Source organism: Centrocercus urophasianus, unplaced genomic scaffold (assembly GCF_019232065.1).
Source record: "Centrocercus urophasianus isolate 14NV4802_14NV808 unplaced genomic scaffold, USGS_Curo_1.0 seq_14, whole genome shotgun sequence".
NCBI classification, from domain to species: Eukaryota; Metazoa; Chordata; class Aves; order Galliformes; family Phasianidae; genus Centrocercus; species Centrocercus urophasianus.
This window is the reverse complement of record NW_024884586.1, coordinates 49526693-49549407: the sequence shown is the minus strand read 5'-3', so window position 1 is coordinate 49549407 and position 22715 is coordinate 49526693. Positions and strand designations below refer to the sequence as shown.

General features: G+C 42.8%; 2 protein-coding genes and 1 long non-coding RNA gene across 4 annotated transcripts in view; 1 reads left to right on the top strand and 2 right to left on the bottom strand.

Moving 5' to 3' along the window:
* The window catches only part of GCH1 (GTP cyclohydrolase 1), a 19196-nt gene extending 17595 nt beyond the window's left edge, over nucleotides 1-1601 (bottom strand). The window contains exon 1 of the mRNA XM_042813702.1: nucleotides 1232-1601. Coding sequence (XP_042669636.1) covers nucleotides 1232-1532 — 301 coding nt within the window. The 5' untranslated portion in view covers nucleotides 1533-1601. The remainder of the gene's footprint in view (nucleotides 1-1231) is intronic.
* Nucleotides 1602-2581: 980 nt separating this feature from the next.
* LOC122158002 lies at nucleotides 2582-14270 on the top strand. Its single transcript, XR_006168094.1, has 4 exons — nucleotides 2582-3002; nucleotides 4141-5076; nucleotides 8539-8606; nucleotides 13631-14270. It is a non-coding gene; the product is annotated as an uncharacterized LOC122158002 (long non-coding RNA).
* WDHD1 (WD repeat and HMG-box DNA binding protein 1) overlaps nucleotides 5423-22715 on the bottom strand; it is a 30970-nt gene continuing 13677 nt past the window's right edge. For both annotated transcript variants that reach the window (XM_042814296.1, XM_042814297.1), the window contains exons 10-26: nucleotides 21669-21804; nucleotides 20941-21136; nucleotides 20543-20736; nucleotides 19745-19929; nucleotides 18369-18610; nucleotides 17756-17893; nucleotides 17324-17480; nucleotides 15511-15625; nucleotides 14111-14242; nucleotides 13549-13766; nucleotides 11919-12049; nucleotides 10184-10240; nucleotides 9298-9341; nucleotides 9003-9155; nucleotides 8443-8576; nucleotides 7078-7213; nucleotides 5423-6484 (exon numbers count right to left, since the gene is read on the bottom strand). In XM_042814296.1, coding sequence (XP_042670230.1) covers nucleotides 6284-6484; nucleotides 7078-7213; nucleotides 8443-8576; nucleotides 9003-9155; nucleotides 9298-9341; nucleotides 10184-10240; nucleotides 11919-12049; nucleotides 13549-13766; nucleotides 14111-14242; nucleotides 15511-15625; nucleotides 17324-17480; nucleotides 17756-17893; nucleotides 18369-18610; nucleotides 19745-19929; nucleotides 20543-20736; nucleotides 20941-21136; nucleotides 21669-21804 — 2569 coding nt within the window. In that variant the 3' untranslated portion in view covers nucleotides 5423-6283. The remainder of the gene's footprint in view (nucleotides 6485-7077; nucleotides 7214-8442; nucleotides 8577-9002; nucleotides 9156-9297; nucleotides 9342-10183; nucleotides 10241-11918; nucleotides 12050-13548; nucleotides 13767-14110; nucleotides 14243-15510; nucleotides 15626-17323; nucleotides 17481-17755; nucleotides 17894-18368; nucleotides 18611-19744; nucleotides 19930-20542; nucleotides 20737-20940; nucleotides 21137-21668; nucleotides 21805-22715) is intronic.

The following is a 22715-nucleotide window of genomic DNA, read 5'->3' as shown; positions in this document are numbered from 1 at the left end:
CCCCCCCCCCCCCCCCCCCCCACTTCACTACTAAGAGCAGGAAGACCAGAAGCACAAGAGACAACCCACCCAGCACAGGAAAGGATGCCTGCATCACAGCTTCCTCTTATTTCCTAGAAAAGTAGCCAAACAAAAAGCAGCCCAGGAGCACAGTACCTAACAGTGAGAGTAACAGGTGGATAGAAACAGTGTATAGAATCATCATAGAATGGCCTGGGTTGCACAGGAGCACAGTGCTCATCCAGTTCCAACCCCTGCTGTGTGCAGGCCGCCAACCAGCAGCCCAGGCTGCCCAGAGCCACATCCAGCCTGGCCTTGAATGCTTGCAGGGATGGGGCATCCACAGCCTCCTTGGGCAACCTGTGCCAGTGCCACCAAGGCTGACCATTCAGAAGGGGGTACCCAGAACCACTCTGCTCTAAGAAACACATGTGAGATTGGGACAGATGAACCAGCATCCCTCATTATCCAGCGGAGCAAAAGCTTGGGGTGAATTAACAGGAATCCATCTGGTTTAGCTGCAGTAATATTGAGAGAGGAGCTGAGAGTGAGCAACCTCTCAGCACAGAAATGTGTTCAGAAGAAGAAAACCATGCTTGAACCAGGCAGGTTGGGCGTGAGAGCTCCTGTATTACAGTGCAACAAGGAGACAAATGCAGCCCCTGAGCAGGGTGGCACGGGGGGGCTGGAGATTCGTGATCCTTGAGGTCCCTTCTAACCCGGGCCATTCTATGACTCTGAGCAGACAAAGTGCCGTTGTGCGAGACCTCGATGAGAGTCCATCCCAAACACGGCGTGCGGCGAGACCGAACGAGAGGACAACCCAGCACCGACGTGAAGCTGAACACCAGGCTCGCCCCCAGAGACGGAGCAGCAGCTCCCAGGGCGAGTTTAGGACGTGACATCGCAACAGGAAGAATTGCTCAGCGAGTTAGCGCCGCGAGTTACACGCAGAAGGGCTTCGGGGAAACGAAAAGGGAAAGCGAAGCCGCAAGGCAGGCTCCGGGTTGAGCAGCGCCCGGCTCAGCGCTCGCGTCCCTCATCCTCCAACCGAAACTCACCTACGAGCGTCAGAAGGAGCGGAAGGGGAACCGGAGGGGAACTCCCTCGTTTCCCAAGCCCCGCATTACAGCACGCACCGAGCGCAGCCCTTACTGGCACGGCTAGTAGGAAGGAAGGCGAGGTGAACCCCCGCCCCAGGTGCCCCTCCGGGCTCGGCGCGGCCGCCTACCCGCGATGGTCTCCTGGTAGCCCTTGGTGAAGAACTGCATGGCGGTGGCCGCCCTCCAGGGCGTCTTCAGCAGCCCCTGCCGCTCGGGATCCTCGCCCAGCGCCCTCAGGATGGTGGTGTAGGCGGCCGCCAGGCTGGGCAGGCTCAGCTCGTTGTCCTCCTCGCTGCGGGGCCGCTCGCCCCGCCATCCGTCCCCGCTGCCGCCGCTAGCGGCGGACACACGCGGCTTCTCCGTGCCCAGCGTGGGGGATGGCGGTCCCTCCCGCCGTGCGTACCCGTTGCAGCTCCGTGCCGTCGCCATAGGCGCCGGCAGAGCCGGCCCGGCCGAGAGCGCTGCACAAACCCCGGTCCCACACTGCCCTCCCTCAACCCCACCAGGCTCCCACCCGACTGAGCGCAGCGGCCCGCTTTATACCGCCCGCGCCGCTCCCATTGGCTGGCGCCGCTCTTACGTCACCGCTCCGCCAGCCGCCGGGATCCGGGTTCGAGGCGCGGGCCGAACCACCCGCAAACCGCCCGTGGGGAGCACGGAGCTGCAAAAGCAGGGATGGGGGGAAAGGGGAAAACGACTGGCTGCTGCCTCCAGGGGGTCTTGGGATATGTCAAACAGCGCTTTTCCATGATGGAAATACGTCATTCATTCCACATGCAATTACATATTCATCAGTATGTTCCCATCATATGGGATAATTCCATGTGCTGGTGTTTCTGTGCTCCCACCTGCAGCCCTGCATTCAATGGGGATGTGCTGCTGGGTTTAGTCGTTTCCAAAGGAGTTTCCAAAGGTGCCTATGTTCCTCGGTACTCCTCGGGCCAAGATTTTATCAACAATTCTCTATTAATTAACCCCAGTGCCCACTGGGCAACGACGACCACTAAGAACTCCTTAAGGGAACCACTGCTGTGCCAGAATGGCTGAGGAAGGACCTGGGCAGTATTCTCTGGGTCAAGTGAAGCCATCTAAAAAGCATTTCTTAAATGCAATTTCTGCACTGACAGCCATTAAATGGCAGAATTAAATCACACGCTGTATTTTTTCTGCCATTGACTCAAGTAGAAGCACTGGGCACTGAACTCAGCACTTAAAGTCTGAGCTGACAAATTCCTCCTCCTCAACCCATCTGCAGCGATTTGTGTCGGCCTGATGTCTTGCTAAGAGCTCAGGCAGGAGAGCAATGCAGATCAATAGCACCTTTAGCACTGAGCCAGAGCATAGCCCCAGCACAGCCCTGCTGAGCTCTCCGTCCCAATTCTGAACCACGGATGGCTTCAGCTTCACCAGTGGAGCTCGCTGTGCCCGTGCACCTCCCCACTCCATTGCTTCTCAGCATTATTAGCCCAGGATCAATAAAGCCATTCGCAGAGCAGGCTGCTCTCTGGCAACACAGCACTTCAAATTGTTCACCCCCATTTCCTGACCATTTGTGTCCACTCAAGTCCTGCGTCAAGCGGCTCTTCACAGCCCAGGTAAAGATCAGCGTGGTGCCTGCCTCTAAGTAAACGAATGAGTTGGGCCATTGTTTTCCTTTGCAGCAGAATTATATTACAAAGCTTGGAAAGCCAAAGAAAATATTCTTTGGGAGGTGAATACAAACCTTATTGCTTTACAGTACAAGTGTTCTTTTCTCGGAATAAATGACTGGCTTCCTGTGAGCCTGGCACTCCCTCTGAAATCAAACAGGTCTGCAATGCTCCAGCACGCCAAGTCGTCCATTTATAGATCTTCTCCAGAGATAAAGGGCTTGCCACGCTCTCCAGCTGCAGAGCTCAGGTGGGTACTCACTGCTTTGAAAGGCCAGCAGGCTGCACCCTCTGCTAGGAGTCTTTTTGGCTGGTTTTTGGCAGTTGTATCTGTCCTGCAAAGCTGGATGCGTTGCACGACTCGATCTGTTGATGTACAACAGAATACCCCATGTGTAAAAAAAGACAGCAGGCTTTGGCATGGGGATTGTCTTTAAGGTCAAACAACACGATGAAATGGAAAAACGCAGCAGTCAGAAGCAGAGTGAGGGAGAGGAGATGCTTTGTGCTCCTGGGATGTGGAAAGGAGCTGTGACAGTAGCAGGGGAGCAGGCTGAGATGCAGCAGCGCTTTCCACTGCTGCACTGCAGGCGTGGGGTGAGCACAGAGCCCCACAGCTGGGAATTAAGTCCTATTTTGAAAGAAAAACAGCTAGTCAGGTTTTAAGTTTTCTTTAAAGATCCATTCCATGTTTTCTGGTAGGTTTGAGTTCATCGTTCTGTGAACACCCAGCTCTGCTTGGCACTGCCCAGCCAGGTGGAAGCCTCCTGGCACTGGGAGGTTATTTGCAGCTCTGCCTGCAGCTGGGCAATGGAGCAGAGTGCAGCTCTGATGAAAGAGCTGGGGTCTGGAAGCAAGGCAGGTGCTGCTGCTGGCTGCTAGTTTTGGTGCTGGGGCCAGCAGCAGCGCTTAGTTAAGGCTTAATTAAATGCCAGGGCTAAAATGCTGTTCCTTTTTGCACCTCTCCACCATTTTGCAAAGTGGAGGACTGCAAGAAGGGCACACCACCACCTCCAGCCCCCTACCTCTGAGATCCCAGCTGTAATGTAGGAAGCAGTTCTGCTGCTGCTTTCCAGCCCCGTGCACAGCAGTGAGATTCAGACTGTGGCCCCCAGGCTGTGGACATTGGGTCTGATGAAACCCACAAAAAATATAAAACAAAAATTAAGCCAGGAGAAAAGCAAACAGGAACTGGGGACTTGCAAATGGAATCTGACGTCCTCTCAGTTATTTCCATGAATTCATCCACTAAATCCAGGAGTCTCCCTCAAAACAGACCTTTGACATGTTTGTTCAGAAGAGCCACGCGATTGCAAAGATCCAGCTCTCTGAAACCAGCCAGAAAACTTTTCTGCAAGTTTACTTTGGATGTTTCCTCCCTCCTACAGGAGCCAAAAGGACTTTGGATGCTTCGTGGGACCAGCTGTACCTACCTGCTTCCATTGCAGAGCAGGAACTGTGCTGGATTTGTGCAATTTGAAGATGTGAGACAGCAAACAGACACAGACCCAACAGCTGGATCTACAGACCAGCTTGGTTCTGTTTCTCTTTCATCAGCAGCACTATTTTTCCCTCCAAAACAATGCCACTGCATCAGAAGCTACCAGTCAGCATCCTGCTCAGGAGGAATAAGGTAGAAATAATTCACTGACACGTGCCCAGATGTTCCCAAAGTCATCCAATCTGAACATTCTGCTTTTCAAAGAAGGATTTCCATCTTAGTCATTAAAATGTTTTGGTTTTTTTTTTTCCCCATCATAATTTGGGACACAGAGTACATTTCTAAGCCAGTTCCAGACTCTTTTCTTATCTACCTGATTTTTCAGTTCACCTTTTGAGCCTGCAAAGGACTTCAATGTCGTGAGCCCAAGATATCAATGCACTGCACAAGTACACAATGCAGCCTTCATGAAGGAGCCCTGGAGACTTAATTTCTTCTTGTATTTTGGCCTGCATAAAAGGACACTGGGCAGGTAGCTCAGTTTGAATATGAAGAAAAAAAGAAACGTTGTCCATTCCCACTCACCCCATCTCCCAGGACCATGATGAGGACTCTAAACTGTCATCACAATTACCCAGTCCAGCAGAAAAACAACATCACACAGTTCACTAAGCCCACAGTGATTTTCTATCAGGATGTTTTTCTTACCACTGCCATCCTGTTGTTCTTCAGTAAACCCAAATGCTGAAATATGCCTTGCTGCCTAAAACACTCATCCTGTACAGCCATCAATACCATCATTTCTTCTCAAAGTATGCAGACAACTGTTGGAATATCCCACTACTCTTCTGGATTTTCTGCTGTGTCAATGCAGTCCCTCTGTGTAAGTACACTTACATTAATTCTTACTTACTGTCAGCACTGAACCATAACATGAGAAACAATTACAAGAACAGTGGATCTAAAAAAGGGATTTAAATTAATGGGTCTTAAGATTTTTCCCTATGTGTTTACCATCCCAGCTGACATCACGACCCTTCTATTTTCTAAGTACAGGGAAAACAGGAGGGGTTTTTCTTTGCAGAACACCTCTGCAATGTACAAAAATCGCTCTGGATCTTCAACCTACAGATTTTAATGTTAAAAATGTCTTCCCAATGGAGAATCATTTGGCTTTTCAGTAATAAAATGAAGAGAAATGAAGAATAAAAAGATTCGTAAAGCCAGAAAAAAAAAACCCAGGATGCTGTTATGTTAAATTGGTTTATCTCAAAAAAAAAAGTTCTGAAACTTGAATTTCTTTCAAATGTATCTACTAGACACATTGCCTCTTCCCCAAAGAAGGGTAAATATGACTGCCTTAAAGTCTGTTTAATTACAAAAACTGTAAAGGAAAGGAACAATCCCATTTCATTTTAAAAACAAACACGTGGAACAATGCACACAATTTCTGAGCACTGAAGTACAGACAGGGAAAACACATTTGCACAGTCTGGCATGGCTCGTTTTCGCACACCTAACACTCCTAATTCAGCTTCAGTCCTACCTGCCCTGGTTTGCTGTCCCAGCCTGAGTCAGGCTTCTCAGTGACTGCCTCACATGCTGACATTGCAGCTGACCATCAAGATGTTAAGTCATCAACTTCCCCTCCTTCTCATTCCTTGCACTGTCCTTCTCTTACAAGTGTTTGCAGCAGGCAGAAGGAATGGTAGAGAAGCCATGGCTCTAAAACCACAGGACAGTTCTGTACATAGCATATGCTCCCCAAAACAACTCACCCATATTTAGCACCAAATATTATGAGCGTGGACACATGGCTGCACAAAACTGTGGCACTGCACTTCTAGGTAACAGGTCCATTAGCATTAGTTCTTCTGTCTGTCTTTACACTAGCAACTTGCAAAGAGACCTGATGAATGGATTCAACATTTCTCTAAAGAGTCGATCACAAAATACTTTCTAAAAACATTTGGAGCAAGGCACTCCCTTTTTGCTAGTGCTCTTTGAGTGCAGCAGCACATTTCTGAAAACACTGCATAACTGCACTGAGAAAGCAGATGCTGAGGAGGTACCAGCTCTGCTGGTATTATTTAGCTCTGCTTGAATGCAAAAGATGACAGTCTGACATTGGTTGATTGATCTAAAGGCTTCTTCTTTTTGGATACATTCGACTCCTCCGATTTTTGCTCCTCGTTCTTTTTCGCCTCATCTTCAGCAGCTGTGGGACGCTTCCGTTTTTTGTCTTCTGTGGAATCATTTCCTGCTCCACCTTTTGCTTTCTCAGTCCACACCTGTGAAGAAAGCACATCGTTAAGTAGAAAAGGACACAGCAGGCCACAAAATGCACTGCATTATTTTACATGCCCTCTTTCTCTGATTGTAAGGGAGCAATGGAGTAATTCCTGTTAAGAACTAAGGGAGGCTGCTAATCGAGTTGAGTAAAATGTCCTCACTTTTCTTTTGTAACAGCATTCACCTTCAAAAGTACAATTCCTTTGAGCCTGCAAATGAAACCGAAGGCTTTAGTGGTCTTTCTGGACACATAAAGCCAAAAGGCTTTAGAACCAAGCCCCAATGAATTAAGTCTCACTATATCACTTTTAACTCCTTCCCTTCTCATTTGTTATTTCTCCATTGATTACATTTCTCCCAGATGCCCCATTCTGGGAAAGCAGCTTTCTGTTTTGTTTATTGTTAAGACATCAACACAGGCAATATTTTCACAGTGTACGTTTTAGATCATGGTCCAATTCAAAACTGAAGTTCCTGAGGAGGGACAACAGTGGAATATAAAGGAAAAAAAGTGCTAACTGGAAATAATCCAAAAAATTGGTGGGGGAAGAAAGAAATGTAAAATAAAAATAAATTAGAGAACATTTCTTACCATTCTTTCTTCTGTTGACAGAATCCTAAACCGACTCATGCCTTCTTTTATTACTTCTGCTTCATTCAGACCAGGATTATCTGTTAAAATGTTTGCTCTGTTCTCTTCTAGCCACATCTGGAAACCTGTCTTTGGTCTTAAACAAGCACAGAAAGAATGTCAGCTAATGAAGGTTACAAGAAAACCATATGCCCCAAAATAACATTTCTAAACAGCACTTGAGAGGGTTTTTTGTTCTCCAAAGCAACAGCATATACAGTCAGCAGCTCACTTTCTCCTCTTGCTGTATGCTAACAGAACATGCTGACAAGGCAAGGCTAATCCAAGTGTGTTTATTAATTCTGTGATAGATGTGGAGATTAACATTTCAGGTTCAGAATGATAAAGCATAATGGTTCTCTTCCTTTCTGACAAGGTCTCTTCAGCCTAAAAGCAGAGCACATTGTAGCACCTTTCAGCTAATCCTTTTCACAGTTCTCTTTGTCCCATGCTTTAGAACCTTATCTGTTAAGGCCAATGAAAAGAATAGTAGTCCAAATGAATAATAATTACATTTGACTTCCTCAGCTAAATGAAGTCTGAATGAAAAGTCATTATAATAATGCAAGTTTCATGAGGACTGGGATTGTGGAGAATACATCTGCTGCAGAGGAATAACATGTATTAAGAGTGTTAGCTAGAAAGAGATATATTGCTTCAGTGATGCCAGTTTTTGGCTTTCTGTTTTTCCTTAAAAAGTATAGGAATAAAACTGTAAAACAAAAATACACAGCACAAAGCAAACCAGCAGCTCCCATATTAAAATTAACCATTTACACATCCACATACAACGTTTAGCTTTCAGATCTCTGAGTCTGCCTAGGCATGTTTTAATGCTAAGCTTTCCCTGCATTTGGAAAGAGTACAGCAGCATGGCTTATCTTTCAAAGGTTATTATCAGTTTCAAAATCATCAAGGCAGAAATTGTTGCTTACAGCCCTGAAACGACACACTGTGCATTACACACTGTTTGTTTATTATTCATCCACACATTCATGCACACACTCTATGGATTTGTTTCAGCCTGATGCAAAACTTACACTTTGAATAATGCTGCCATGCATAACTGGAAAGATCGAATAAGCAGGAACTTTCTCTGCTCTGGCACTGTGAATGTAATAAGCATGTTATCAAACTGCCACAACGTAAGCACCAGTTTGCTGTTCATCTGAAGAAAACTCCCAAATGTGACAAATTGTGAGCTAAAACTTCAACCTTGATATTAAGGCACCTTGGCTAGCTCTGTGTCTTCAGAAACAAACAGTTTTTGGACTTGCTGTTCTATCAAGATCGGACTATGGCACCGAGCAGCAAGCGTTCACTCACCTTTTGTTTTCTGTGTTGTCCTGTGCAGTGACTTGGACCACAGGGGGCTCATTTCCTGCTTTTTCTTCTCTTTCTCCCACTCTTTTTTCACTGCAGCTGGCTGTGCGTACCTGGAAGAAGGACGCTGCTGAAGCCTGCAGAAGTTGGTGCATTAAAAAAAGAAGGTGAGTGAAAAAATGCAGCAGTGCCACCCTCAAACAAGGCACATCATAGAGCCTAACAAAAAGCTTTTCCTAAAGGCATAGCAATCATTTCCATGAACGGAACAACTAATCCAAAGAATGTTACATAAACTGCTCAACTTCAGCACAGCAGATATTTACTTCACATTATTTAAAAGAAAAGCACGAGATTCACCGCAGAATATAATTTCTGCAAATGAAGAAACACTTTCTTATTCCTGTTCTGCGTTTGCATCAATTTCTGCATTATGCTTAAAAGAACACTGCCATCTACAAGGACTTACTAAATCAACAGGTTTCACACTTGATGAAAGCTGGTGAAACTCAATTGACTGTTTTTTGCTTATTGAAACAACATGAAAAGACCAGAAGCATTACCTGCTTGGACTTTGGCTTAGGAATCAGAGGCTTTATAACTGGAGGGCTCTGCTTGTTTACAGCTCGACTGCTAGAAATTTTCTTTGAGTATTTGCTCATAGTGTCTAGAACATTTGCTGAGGGGACCAATGGGTCCTTTTTGCTGGATGACACCTAGCAAAACAAACAAACAGACACTTCCTTTATGCTCTGTCCCTCCAAGATTTCCGTCGTAGCTGTACTGTTTATTTAGATATAATCACCTGCTGTGATTTTCAGAACGCCACAATCAAACCAGCTTGTTCAAGATTCTTACCTTGAAGGGATTCACTCGTCCTTGGCTGCTTGATGCAATTACAGCTATTTAATAGGAAAGAAAGAGAAGAATGTAAAAATGCGTGCGCACACAACACGCACACTGTAGATAAACAGAGGAAAGATCATTAGCCTCATTTGCAAAAAAACGTGGCTAACACTCATTTTTCATGTTTCAGCCTCTGTTAGTTGAAAATTAAAGATGATGACTGGATCAGAGGCATTCATTATCCCACACCAAAGCAAAGAAGTTCCCTTTAGGCTTGAAAGTATTTGGCTAAAAAGAAATGCGCTTTGTTAACTGCATGAAGGTCATACTATACATCCTCAGCTATTAGTCATCAGAAAAGCCACACTGGACCTACAAGTACAAATCCATAGGAACACCCACTGTTTCCTCCATTTCCATTCCTATTCATCTTGCTGGAGGATGGCAGGAGGGAAGAAGCAAGAAAGAATGCAGGACTGTATTCTGCCCTGCCTGTTAAACCAGACTAACAGTCCTATGGCAGGGTTACTAACTCTGCTCTGTGAGTGCAATCAAGGAACATATCTGTAATTATGAAGACAAATCAAATGATCATTGTTCTAATTTTTCCCTGTCTGAAAGAACACCTTTAGGACACAGCCAGGCAGACAAACTGATTCAGCACTTGGCACAAGCAAGGTTATCAGCGTGGTGTTGAAGAGCATCATTAGGTAAAGATGACATCAACAGGAATAAGGAACCTCTTGAAAATGTGAACATAACAATCAGCATAAGTTACTCCTTGACAGCACTGTTAGGCACTGCATTTCAGTAGCAATGAGAGGACAGAAAAAAACAGGCACGGAGGTGGTGAGGCATGGCAAAGTTCTTACAGTGGAATAAATGGAGATTTACTCACCAGACTTAGGAGTAATCACCTCTGCTGCAGAGACTGCTTTGGAGAAAGGATTTGGCCCTTTGGAACAAAAAGGTACAGTAAAACGTAAGAACCAGTTAAAAACAAAATCCTAAACACACAAGCAAGTCATAGGAACCAGTCTGTACTTTAAAATATGCATTTCCAAATTGTGCACACACTTTTACAAAGCCATCCATCTTCTTTAACTGGATTTATCTTAAGAGTTCTATACTGATTTCTTCAACCTATTTTTTTTGAATTAGAAAAGCTAGTCATGTCTGAAAGAGAGAAGCATGATTTTTAAATAAATGCTTAACAATAAGGGGTAGACAACTATAAGATATTTATATTTACTTTTTACAGCATTGGCATAACTATAGTAAACCAGAAAGCAGTAGATCTGTTTTACAGGTGAAGCTATCTTTCCATCCATCCATCTTTTGTCTCCTTTCTTTGGAGGTAAGAAGCTAACACACCCTATAGATAATCACTAAACTCATTTTGCTTTTCTCCTCCAGATCACCACTTAAAAGTCCCCAAATGAATATTTTCAGCACATAGAAACACACAGCAGGATGGGACAGATGAGGAGGTGAATGGAGACAAAGTAAAGGAGGAAAAAAAAAAAAACAGTCTGCCTTTGGTAACGATAGGAACATCAGAACACTGCAGACTGCCTGACAATTCTTTTGCAAGTAAAAGCCCAGATGCTGAAGAGGGAATACTCAGTGAACTGTTGGTCCATCAGTTCATCTCCTGCAGGACTTGAACTGAAATCAAATAATAGCATCACAGAGTGACCTAGCACATTAGAAACAGTGTCAGACAACAAAAAAACTCCCCAGGGATCCCTTGAAGCAGTTATGGACAATACAGGAGCGAGCTGTGACAGAGCAGGAGACACACATTCTGTTACTCTGCAGCGACTGCAGGCACACGCTGGGCTACAGACCCTGATCAGGTGGGCTCTGTCATGCAGGGGATTCTGGCAACAGGAAGCTCAGGGTCAGAAGTTTCTGTATGTCACCCTGTTAGACCTGTTGCATATTTTTTCATGTGCTAAAGCCAAGAGGGATTAGAAACCACTAGGCCTGTTCTAACTAGCCTGCAGAAAACACAGCCCCTGCTACAGTTGCAAGCTGTCAAAACTCAGTGAAAGAAACAATTAATTTATACTGGCTTCTAAATTGAACCTCACCTCTTTGTCAGGTGGTGTGCCTGCCTTTCCTAAATTTTATGCAAAAAATAAAAAATAAAATAAAAAAACAGAGAGAAAACTCCATTAGGATGGTTGGACTACGTGATCTTGCAGGTCCTTTCCAACCTTGTGATTCTATGATCACTTGTTTGGTGCTATATACTGCTGAGTTATCCAAACTAAAAGTTATCAGGGAAATTCCAGAATTCCTTATCAAGTCTGTGAAGAACACATCCAGATAAGATGCCTTGATAGCACAAGGGGAAATGGTTTCCAGTTAAAAGAGGGGAGATTTAGACTGCACATCAGAAAGAAGTCTTCTATGATAAGGGTAGTGAAGCACTGGCACAGGTTTCCCAGACAGGTGGTTGATGCCCTGCTTCTGTTTTGTTTCTGCCCAAGCTCAGGCTGGATGGGGCTCTGATCAAGGTGCTCCTGCTCATAGCAGCAGGGCTGGACTAGATGGCCCTTAAGGGTCCCTTCCAACTCAAATGATTCTATAGCTTCCATCCCACTCAGAGAACAGATTATTCTTACTCTGTTTAGGCACTTCAGGCACTCCTTCTGCCTCCTCACACCCATCGGTTTCCTCAGCCTCTTCCATCTCTTGGTCCTGCTGAGCACTTCTGCCTGGCAGCCGGCCCCACTCTGTGGCAGAGGTGCTGTAACTAAAAGGAAGGAATTCATCAGGAAGGAAGAGGTGCCTGGAACTCCACCACATTCACACAGTAAACTGAAACGAAGGCTAACTTACTTAACTAATTTAGGAAATAAGATGAGTAACATTTGGCACTTGTTACACCGATTACAATGCAATGATTACTAAAAATCAAGTTTCATTAACCACTGCAGTTCAGTACAAAGCACTTGCAGTGGTTCTCATGTAGCTCTAAGACAGACCACACAGCTACTAAACCACCTGAGTCTCACACCAGTACAAGTGCTGGCACCATTCTTCAAACAGCTCTGCACACAAGAGCAAACACTCAAACACGAAGAGCAAGCTTTTGCCACCTTCTTCAGAGCTCACAACAAGGCTGCTAAGGACACTTTGCCACAAAGGTAAACACAAACAGAAGACACCTTCTGTAATCTCCATTTAAATATAAATACCTCCACTATGGTGAGAAAAACCAGGCTACTTTTCTGCATAAACAAATGCACACCTGACAACAGAGACTCGTATTTTCAGCCTGAAATTTAGGCAGCAGGCTTTCATGTTTAATCCAGCAATTTTCTAAATTCCCAAACTATAGCATGTACATTTCTTGCATTTCCCTCTTTACTGATTACTAAAATGCATGCACATGTAAACAAAAGGTTCATTTCTCTTAATTAGAATGCCAGTATTAAATTGCTTGGGTGCTAAGAACAACGCAGTGTCTGTGGTGTATTTCAGCCCTCGGAGTGGGCAGATACGGGATAGCAACTCCCATTCATACTCCAGAAGGGGGCAGACCATTTGGCAAGGAGTTTTAAACATGCAGTTTCACACAGGAGAAAAGGGAAAGGCTATAGATAAATCCCTCAGCTTATCACTTCCTCTTGCCTAAAAAAGTTACAAATTGCACACAGAAAATTGCTGTGGGAGGACACTGCTTCTGATAAAACATTATGACATTTCTCTGCTTTAACTGACTGGTGGTTAGCTACTTGCTTCCTTCCAGCTGCATCATCCAGATGCAAAGCAAGAACACACAGCTCTTCCCATATGTTCCACAGTTTAAAACAAATGCAAAACAACAATAAACAGAGAGGAAAATAAACTTCTTTTGCCTCCAGATAAAACAGACATAGATATAGGAGGAAAGGTAGGAGCACAGATACAAAGAAATGAATGAACTGCAAACCTGTAATATTTCATTCGTTTTGAAGAGCTGGGATTAGAGGTGAGGGAACAAGACACAGTGGGATACCCTGAGGTAGCTGAAAGAAGAGGGAGCTGGAGGGAAGTAAAAGGCCTTAAGGTGGGTGTGGATGAAAAAGAGGTAAAAGGCAAAGAGAAAAAAAATAGGTTGGAGTCGATCAAAACAACAAAAGCTTAGAAGAAAACAGAAGTAAAAAATAATCAGAGCAACTCAGAATCAGCTCCACTTTGCCTCTGAAGCCACCATTAAGAAATCAGTAAAAACATTCCCAGCTTTTTAATCCCAGAAATTTGCATTACCCAGCATTCATGTGAGTTGGGAAATCCTCCTCCTCCTCCTCATCCTCCAGAGCTGTTGCCAATTCACTTGCTTTCTCTACAGCCACCTCGCTGAGTCGCTCAGCTAAATTGAGTCTTCGCGAGCGGGATGCATACTTGATGGCTAAACTCACAACATTTTGTGTCATGAGGTCAGCAAGTTCCACACAGCGGAATTCACGCTCCAGTTTACAAGCAAGCTGGAAGGAGAAAAGCCTTGAGAGTTACACAGCTCAGTGACACAGCCCTCTGAAGACTACAGGACCAGAACATGATGAGGTTTGTGAATAAAGACAAAAATTATCAAGCTTCTTTTAGAGGGTTGTTTTTTCTTTAATTTTTGGTTAGGAAGCCTTCCTTCTTTCTATCCTGTGATAAGCAATAACAACATGACCTGCCATCCACCTCTTATTGCATCTGGGGAGCACCAACTTCCACTGGATGAGCCAAACTTCCACTCAGAGAATCACATCAGAGTTTAAATCAAATGCCATCTACTCAAAGTTTCAGGGATCGTTTTTGGTTTTGATTTCCTTGTACTTACAGCAAACAATTTCATCAGAAGTTCCTGCTGTTCCTTCACTGGCTGACTTTTAGCATTTTCATCAAGCTCGTAGCCATTTTTTGATAAGTAATCCACATAGTTGTGAAATACAACTGAACGCCAGTATTGCTCCTGAAAAAAAGAAAGACATTCTGGAGGTCAGGTGGGGGGGAAACAAGGAAGCTCTGAGCTCAATGCCCAACAACTTACAAAGGATTTTATCATTCATTCTTCAGTCTTCTTTTCATTTTATAACGATGGTGAGAGGTAGGCAGCTCTCCTCAAATGCCAATGCCTCCTCAGGATGAACAGACCACACTAACATCCATCTACAAACTGAACAGACTCCACGTATTCTAAATCCCATTTGCACCACGGGCTTTCAGTAGGATGATTCTTAGACATTTATCACTTTGCTACCAGCACAGGCAATTCTTGAACAAATTGATTGTTTTATCTTGTAATTTCTGTCCCCCAGCAAAGTGGAAGGATTCCACAGTAACACTGGAACTGTAGGAGTAACACTCATTTGTGAGACAGCTGAAAAAAAAACCTCATAGCTGATGTTTTCCAGTGAAATACTGGTATGGTTATTGCACCAGCCTAGCTGTGTGGAAAAATAACTCATTCAAAGCCACTCATTAGATCTATTAGGAATCATCTGTTTCTTCATAAGCACAACACACACTAAAGTACACATTCCCTCAGGCTAAACTGACAGTTCCAGTTTCCAAAGTTTCCCTTTTATTGTTTGGAAAGGACAGGAAAAACAAAACAAGCAAACCACCATGGTCCATCAAATAAAGAATACATTAATAAATAAATAGATCCTCAACATGAATTCCAGTGAGTTCACAGAAGCAAAGCACTTGCTGAAACCCTTTACACTTCTATCAATGAGAATAAACTTCCAACAGTACTAGACAGTCTCTAAGTTTGAAGCCAGCATTTCATATTAATTTCTATTTTGTGTACTACAGCTGAACCCCACGACACCGTAATACACAAATCAATTAAAAATTGGATAATTGATATACTTTTCTAGGTGTTCTCCTTCATTGGTCAGAATGAGATTATTTATAAATATAAATAAATGTTTTAAATGTAATTTATAATATTTTATATATACGTATACAATATACATAATTTATAATGTAAATATAAACCTTGTGTCAACTCTAACAGCCTCATTAAGTATTTTTCTAGAACCAGCTGTAAAGCAAAACAAACAGAAAAAAAGCCACCCAAAAGCCTGAACTCAGATAACCTCCCTTGCCAGGTGCCTTATGCAGAGTTTGTACCACTCTCTTCCTCGCAGAGATGATTAATAGAAAGCTTGTATAATCCCTGCTATGCGGATGTCTAAGACAATCAGCTGTGGTCTCAACATCATTCCATACCTCCATCTGTCCCTTTTCTGTTGTAACTTGGCAGTAAGGGAGTGTAAAAGATAATATTGCCACTGCAGGACGTGGAAGTGTCGGAGGGAATCGGGCTCCTTTGCAAGGAATACACCTGTGCACGGGAAAGAAAAAGCAGCTGTGATCCTCATCATCTAAACCACGTCTCCTAAGAAGCAAGGCACTTTAAGAGGATTTGGTCTTTAAAAAGTAGTAATTAAATTACTGACTTAAATATAGCAGGATGTAAGATTGCATTATGAAGGGTTATTTTTACACTGCAACCAATAAAAGATTTTGAAAGCAGCAAGGCACACGCTGCTCTTGTTCACATCAGAAACTCCAAGTATGGCACAGAACAGACACAGATCTCTATCTCACACAACACACAATTTGACAGCAATTACAAAACATAAGTGCAGTTTATCAAATGCACAACCTACCAAACAACAAAAGGCCATTGGAAAAAGAGCAGGCACAGACTGCTTATTCTGATGAAGGTTTTGGGCTTAACAGTGATGTATGTAGGCACACAGAGGGCGAAAACAAAAAGGGAGGGCATGCAGATACACAGATACTAACAACGTAGTCTTAATGTTTCATTGAACTAGTGTTCTGGTAACTATCACTTAAGCAACACAGTGATTGGAGAAGAGCTGTGCTTCCAGCAGCACCAACAAGCATTGACAAAAATGTCTGCTTTCATAGCTCTAAGCTGCTGTTTCAAACACTAGGGGAAAAAGGAAGCATTAGTGCTCTGGCTATCCACGTTGATTACAGCACAGGTTGTTCCTACAATAACCCTCCCCACTCCTTATCTTCAGTATGCTGGTGGCTTTGAATCGAATGCCCTTTGCAATTCAGAGGTCAGCACCATCCCTCTTGGAGCAGAAAGACAAGAGGACTGACTTGCAGCTGATCACCTCACCAATGCCACGTGTCCTGCACATTCGTGGTGAACTGCATGAGCAGCAAAGTGAGACAGCCTAAATTTCAATAAAATGCAACAGGTTGCCCAAGGAGGCTGTGGATGCCCCATCCCTGCAGGCATTCAAGGCCAGGCTGGATGTGGCTCTGGGCAGCCTGGGCTGCTGGTTGGCGACCTGCACACAGCAGGGGCTTGGAACTGGGTGAGCACTGTGCTCCTGTGCAACCCAGGCCACTCTAGGATTCTAGGATTCTATGATCCAGTGGGAAAAGGACATAGATCACCAAATAAGACAACACACAAAGCTTGGCAACTAAGTGTCTCTGGTGCTTGTTGCAATTAAGAGGAATACTCACATTTTGAAAGTAATGGGTCACTCTCAGCTAGATAATTATTTGAGCACATCAGCACTTTCCCAGAATCTTTCTTGTGGCCACAGTTTAAATATTAACATAGTACCAGATTGTTCTTATTTATCTGTGCCTAACAATGTAGATTACTTACAGGATTTGAGTCTTCTCAAAGGGGCAAAAGGGAAAAATATAGCTAAAAACTCAGAAATTTAAAAAAATATATCAGCAACAGAAGCAGAATCCTAAGAGCAACCATAAGCAAAGTGCAGTCTTACAAATGTGCCTGCATCACAGACGTGATTTCATAACAAAGTGCACATGTCTGCCAGCCAAGGCAAGAAGCTAATATTAGTTTGTCACACATTATAAAACCAAGAGTCTATTCAAAACAAACTTAGTAATGAAACATCCACGCTGAATTACATTCGGGAACTAGAGCCATTACTGTGTATCTGTTTTAGTAAAACTCATTTCCAGTTTCTCTTTCTAGAAGGTAAGACAAACAGAGCATTTCCTTTGGGGTATATCTGACCTCAGCTGCTGGGGGTTTTCATGGATGCCAACGACCCAGTAATGATCAGATTTTCCTTTGCAATGCTCTCGTGTGTTACACACCGGAATCCAAGTGTTCCCAAGTGCTCGGTTCAACATCCTCACAATTCCCTCAGAATCCACGTAACACGGGGTACCTGTTGGATACAAATACAGAGCATTATTCTGACAGGCAACTAATTATGACGTGGCTGAGTTTGAACTGGTGGATACTGCTGGGAAATGACGTTTTACGTAACTCAAATTCAATATCCTCTCACCCAAGCAGCGCGACAGCGCCGGCAAACTGCTTTCCTTAGAAAGAAGCGCCACCTTCTGACAGCCAGTGCTACTGCAAGGGAACTGACCCCAGTTCAGGACTTCAATTAATTTTATCTTATTAATTCTATTTGCATTTCATTTAATTTCATACCTTCTGCTGAGAATCCAACCCACACCAAATAGGACTTCTGTGTAAGAGAAAGAGGGTCTCCGTGCAAAATTTGTTTCTTCTTCTTTCCTAGCTCCATCAGCTGTACCCCAAGGCACTGCTCTCCATCAAATCCAGTACCTAGGAAGAAGTTGGTCAAAGACTGTGCTAGAAAGCAAATGGTCTTTGTCACTTAGCTAGATTTAGGTAACTTCTGAATCAAAAGCTAAGTCTAAGGCAGTGTTATTCACAAACAAACTCCCAGACAAGAGACTACTTGCCACTTCGGACATACAAAGTATGCATAACAACTAGTTCCTTAATTTCCTCAAGTAATTAATCATGGCATGACCGAAACCTAAGTTCAATCTATTTGTGCTACTGTTATAAAATTCTCCTGTTCCCCACAAGTTAATCTAGGCATCCCAATATAAAACATATGCTTTACTGTCAGATGCTGAAGACTTACAGGTTGTGACAGTGTAACCATCATCAAGACAAGGGGGAAAAGTAAAATACTTCTGATGACTACACAAATACAGCATCTGAAGCCAGGAACAGACAAGGAAATGAAAACACGAACTCAGGACATAAAAAGGACAGAAGGGAGAAATACCTCTGTGGTAAATAATCATCAGCTGCTCTCCATGCCCTGCCATAGACACCACTGGACCTGGGAGACAGAATATCTCTTTCTGAACTCCTCCAACTGTAAACAGTCGAACCAGCAAGGCACTAGTGGCACAAGCAGCCCAGCCCTGACCTAGACAGATAGCTTCAATATCTTCATCCTTTGGCATATCTACTGTCCACTCCTTGTTTGCATCCCAGGAGCTAAAATGAATGCAGTGGAGTTTGCTGAAAGAGAGAAAAAGAACAAGAGGTATGTATTTAAACAAGAAAAAATAAATAAAATATCTGAAAATATACCATGCATTTCAACTACACTAAGCTAATAAGTTTCTATCAGAGCCCTTGAACCTGTGGCTCTCCTGGAAAGGAACAATGTCATCCTACAGATTACAAGGAGTCATTTGCAAAGCCCTGCTCTTACTATTCAAAAACTGAAGAACCAACCTGAACTCCAGCACTGTAGACTTAGAGCCTCTGAAGCATGAGAGACACATTAGAGGTCTGAAAGGAGATTTTTAGATGGAAATAGACAAGTGTTGTGCTTAATTAGCGTTAATAAGAACTGAAGGTGCTCAGTACTCCTGACTACAAGCCTTTATTACATATTTGTCAAATCATGCTGTCCTTCAGGAGAAAAAAAAAGGGAACTTTGTTTCTGACATCTTAATAATTGAAAATTGTCTGTAACCAATTCACAGACACCATTATTTTTGATAGATGACTCACATGTTCACCTCACTTTGGGAAAAAGTCCAACGTCAGATAATCAATACATACAAATAATACTCCCAAAGGCAAAGATTGCTTCTCAGCCTGTCACAGTGCTATTTGTGTCAGAGTAGTAAAAAAGTTCTTCCTTCAAGATATTTCTACAGAAAAAAAACAACCAAAAAACCCAGCAATAGTATTGCTGCTGCTCTTAACTGTTCTTAAGCTCTTCACATTATAATTTTTCTTCTAAGACTGTGGGTATCTCCAAACATCTCTCCTTAGCAACGCTATGAAAAGAAATAGCACAGACCTCACAATTTATCATTGATCTGAGCAGACTGAAAGACTATTGTTCACGTTTACAGTTTCCTTTGTGCTGGCAGTGCATGCACTTTCTAGTATGTGTGTGTTTGGGAAAAAAGAAAAAAAGGATTTGAAGAAAATCCACAGGAAACAAAATACATCTTCAAATATCCTGAAGATTGCACATGGGTGGGGGTGAAAAATCCTCCTCAAAAGCAGCCCCATAAATAAAAGAACAAGATCAAAAGCCAAAAATCTAAACTGAAGTGATAAAAGCTGAGCTATATGAAACGTGGTAAGCGTAATTCCACACTACAAGCTTGACAGAGCAAAGCCATGGCTCACCTTGCAAGTTCCTCTGTACTCTCACAGGCCAATAAAATAGCTTCAGTAGAGAGGTCGGCCATGGTGTGGTTCAGGGAGTTAGGGAGGTGGGTGGCATGATGTATGGAGGTATCATGGAATTCTATATCAATAGCGTTGTCTTGCTCATCGTTGTAACAACGAATGATACCAACAGAATTCCAAACCTATTAAAAAGAAATAACAAAATCGTGCATCATATTGACTGCCCTCAAATGGCCTGCTGTAAGATAACCACCTGAACCAGCACTAGGTGGGAAACTGGAATAGGCTGAAGAGTTACACAGGCGGCTCTGGTTTTGGTTCTAAAACAGCTCAACTAGGTCAAAAAACTGTTTTGTTCTCATTGCTTAGCCATGTTTCTCCTTACAAAATAAAACGTTAACAGCTTGCAGTTATAAAGAAAAGAAATAATGAATGCACAAGTGTTAGAAGTATAAAAATATCCACAAATTCTGACTAAAAAGGAAGTTCAAAACAGATTCATTTGACTTCCACAGCACAGGTACAAACTGTATTTCTGTCTTGAAGCCAAATATTTACTTCTACACCAAAAGCAACCAAAACACAAGGCAGAAAATTATGCATTAACACAAAGCCTGCTTTTTACTAGTTAGCTTCACACTGTGAAGCATTTAAAAAATAAATAAATAAATAAAAAAGAACAAAACCACAACATGCAAATATAGATTTGAGAAAGATCAGATTAAGATCAAGCAAAACCAGGACAATATTAACAAAGCAACTACATCTACATAATCACAGAGAAGTGAGATTTACCATGAAGCGGTGCATGAGATGCACAGGAGTGGAGCCAGACTGGAATGGCTTTTGCCTGGGAGTTGGCCTTGGCCCATCATAGAAAGGCTGCTGTGTAGATGATGTTGGCAAAGCTGGAAAGCCACCAATCTGATCATCATCATCATCCTCCTCCTTTTCAAGTAGATTGGAACTAGCTTTTATCATTCCAATATCTAAAAGTTTCAAACACATACATATATATTGATATCTTCCAAGTATTATTATTGCAGCAGAAAATAGGTAAAAACATTAAAACAGTGAAAACTTATCTGGAAAAATAAGACAATGTAGGTAAATAGATGATGCCAAGAAAGGATGCTAAAAAACCGTTTCAATAACAGCATTGCAGAGCTCTGGAAAATTAGCTTATTCTGTACCTAATGAGTTATCATCATCATCAATTATTGCCCGTCTTGGATGGCCTGATGTTGGCATAAGGTCATCATCATCACCATGATCTTCATTAGCTCCAGTGTTTGGGGAAGATTGTGGTTCAATCATATCTCCATTTAAATAGTCATCATCATCTCCATCAAAGAGATCTTCATAGTCTTTCGTAACAGTATTGGCAACCTAAAACCATGTTATCAATTATAATTAATTATCAGTTGATAATTATTACCTATTTTTATTATTATTAGCAATTCTAATTCCTTCCAGTATATAAAGGAGGGAAAATCTGGAGAGGGAATTTATCAGAGTGTAGCGATAGGACAAGGGGTAATGGGTTCAAACTATCAGAAGGTAGATTTAGATTAGGCATTAGGAAAAAATGCTAAACTATGAGGGTGATGAGGTCCTGGCACTGCCCAGAGCTGTGGGTGTCCCACCCCTGGAGGTGCTCAGTGCCATGCTGGATGGGGCCCTGGGCAGCCTGAGCTGATGGGAGGTGTCCCTGCCCACGGCAGGGGTTGGAACCAGACGGTCTGGTCCCTTTCAACCCAAACCATTCTGTGGTTCTATGATTACATCTTCTTTTGAATACAGAATTCAAGGAATGAATTCATGCACAAGAAGGAGCTTTCAACACTCAGTAGAGAACGTTTCATGCAATTTGTTGACATAAACTATCAGTTCAATGTAAGAAATAACTGGTGCTCATCACCTCGTCGTTTGGTTTCTTTCCACCACCGATATCCTCCCACAAGCCCAGATTTCCTTCAGTATCTGTGTAAGCTATTTGCTCATATTTGGGATGCCATGCCAGTCCGCAAATCGAGTAACTTTTCTCATGCTTCATCCTAAAAAGAACATGAAAATTCCCTATTTTTATTAAGGCTGTCAGAGCACAAACACCCTCAAGTTTTTATTATTCTATCTATGATTCTATTGTAAGCACTTGTAATACTAATGAAAATAACATAAGTATATATATACAGGTGACAAAATAATTAATAAATTACCTTTGGAATAAATAGTTATGCTAAAAAATACAGCAGATCTTCCTTTTCTATGGAGGAAATTTAAGCTTTAAAATCAATCAGATTCATATTCATAAAACAACAGCTTCCTGATGCATGCAGAATACAAAGTAATTCCCCAGCAGACAATATGTTCCAGAACCATCCAGTGATAAAAAGAACATTAGGCTGTTTCTCTTGTACCAAACTGATGATTTAGTCCTTTATCTTCTCCTCCCTTTATTCTCAGAAAACAATCCTCCCATGAATTATTTACACAATGTCTTTAAGGCCTTACATATGCACTAGAGTAACAATCATGTTTCTGACTCAAGATAGATAAAGCCCCCTTCTGTTCCTCACTGTAACTAACCAACATAAAGTTCTATTTGTCCTTTTTCTGCCTTCTGACTTACTGACATGTCAGTATTTCTCCTCAGTTGCATCTTACTGCCAACAATCTTGAACTCTGTAACTTGAAGATCTGTTTCCATCAAAACTATTCTTTAATCAATTAGAAGATTAAAATGTAATAAAAAAATAATGCCTTTGAAATGCTTCCAGGTTCTTTTAGCTATGCACACTACATATGGTGGGGGAAGGCAAAGCAGTGCCGCTTTCCTACCTGAGAGACATCAGTGGAAGTTGCTTCCTGGCAGAACATGGGAATGATGTGGCAGCCCCTGAATACCCATCAGCACAAGAAATTAGGTACCAGTATGCCTCACCCAAATTGCATAAGGCAAGAGCCC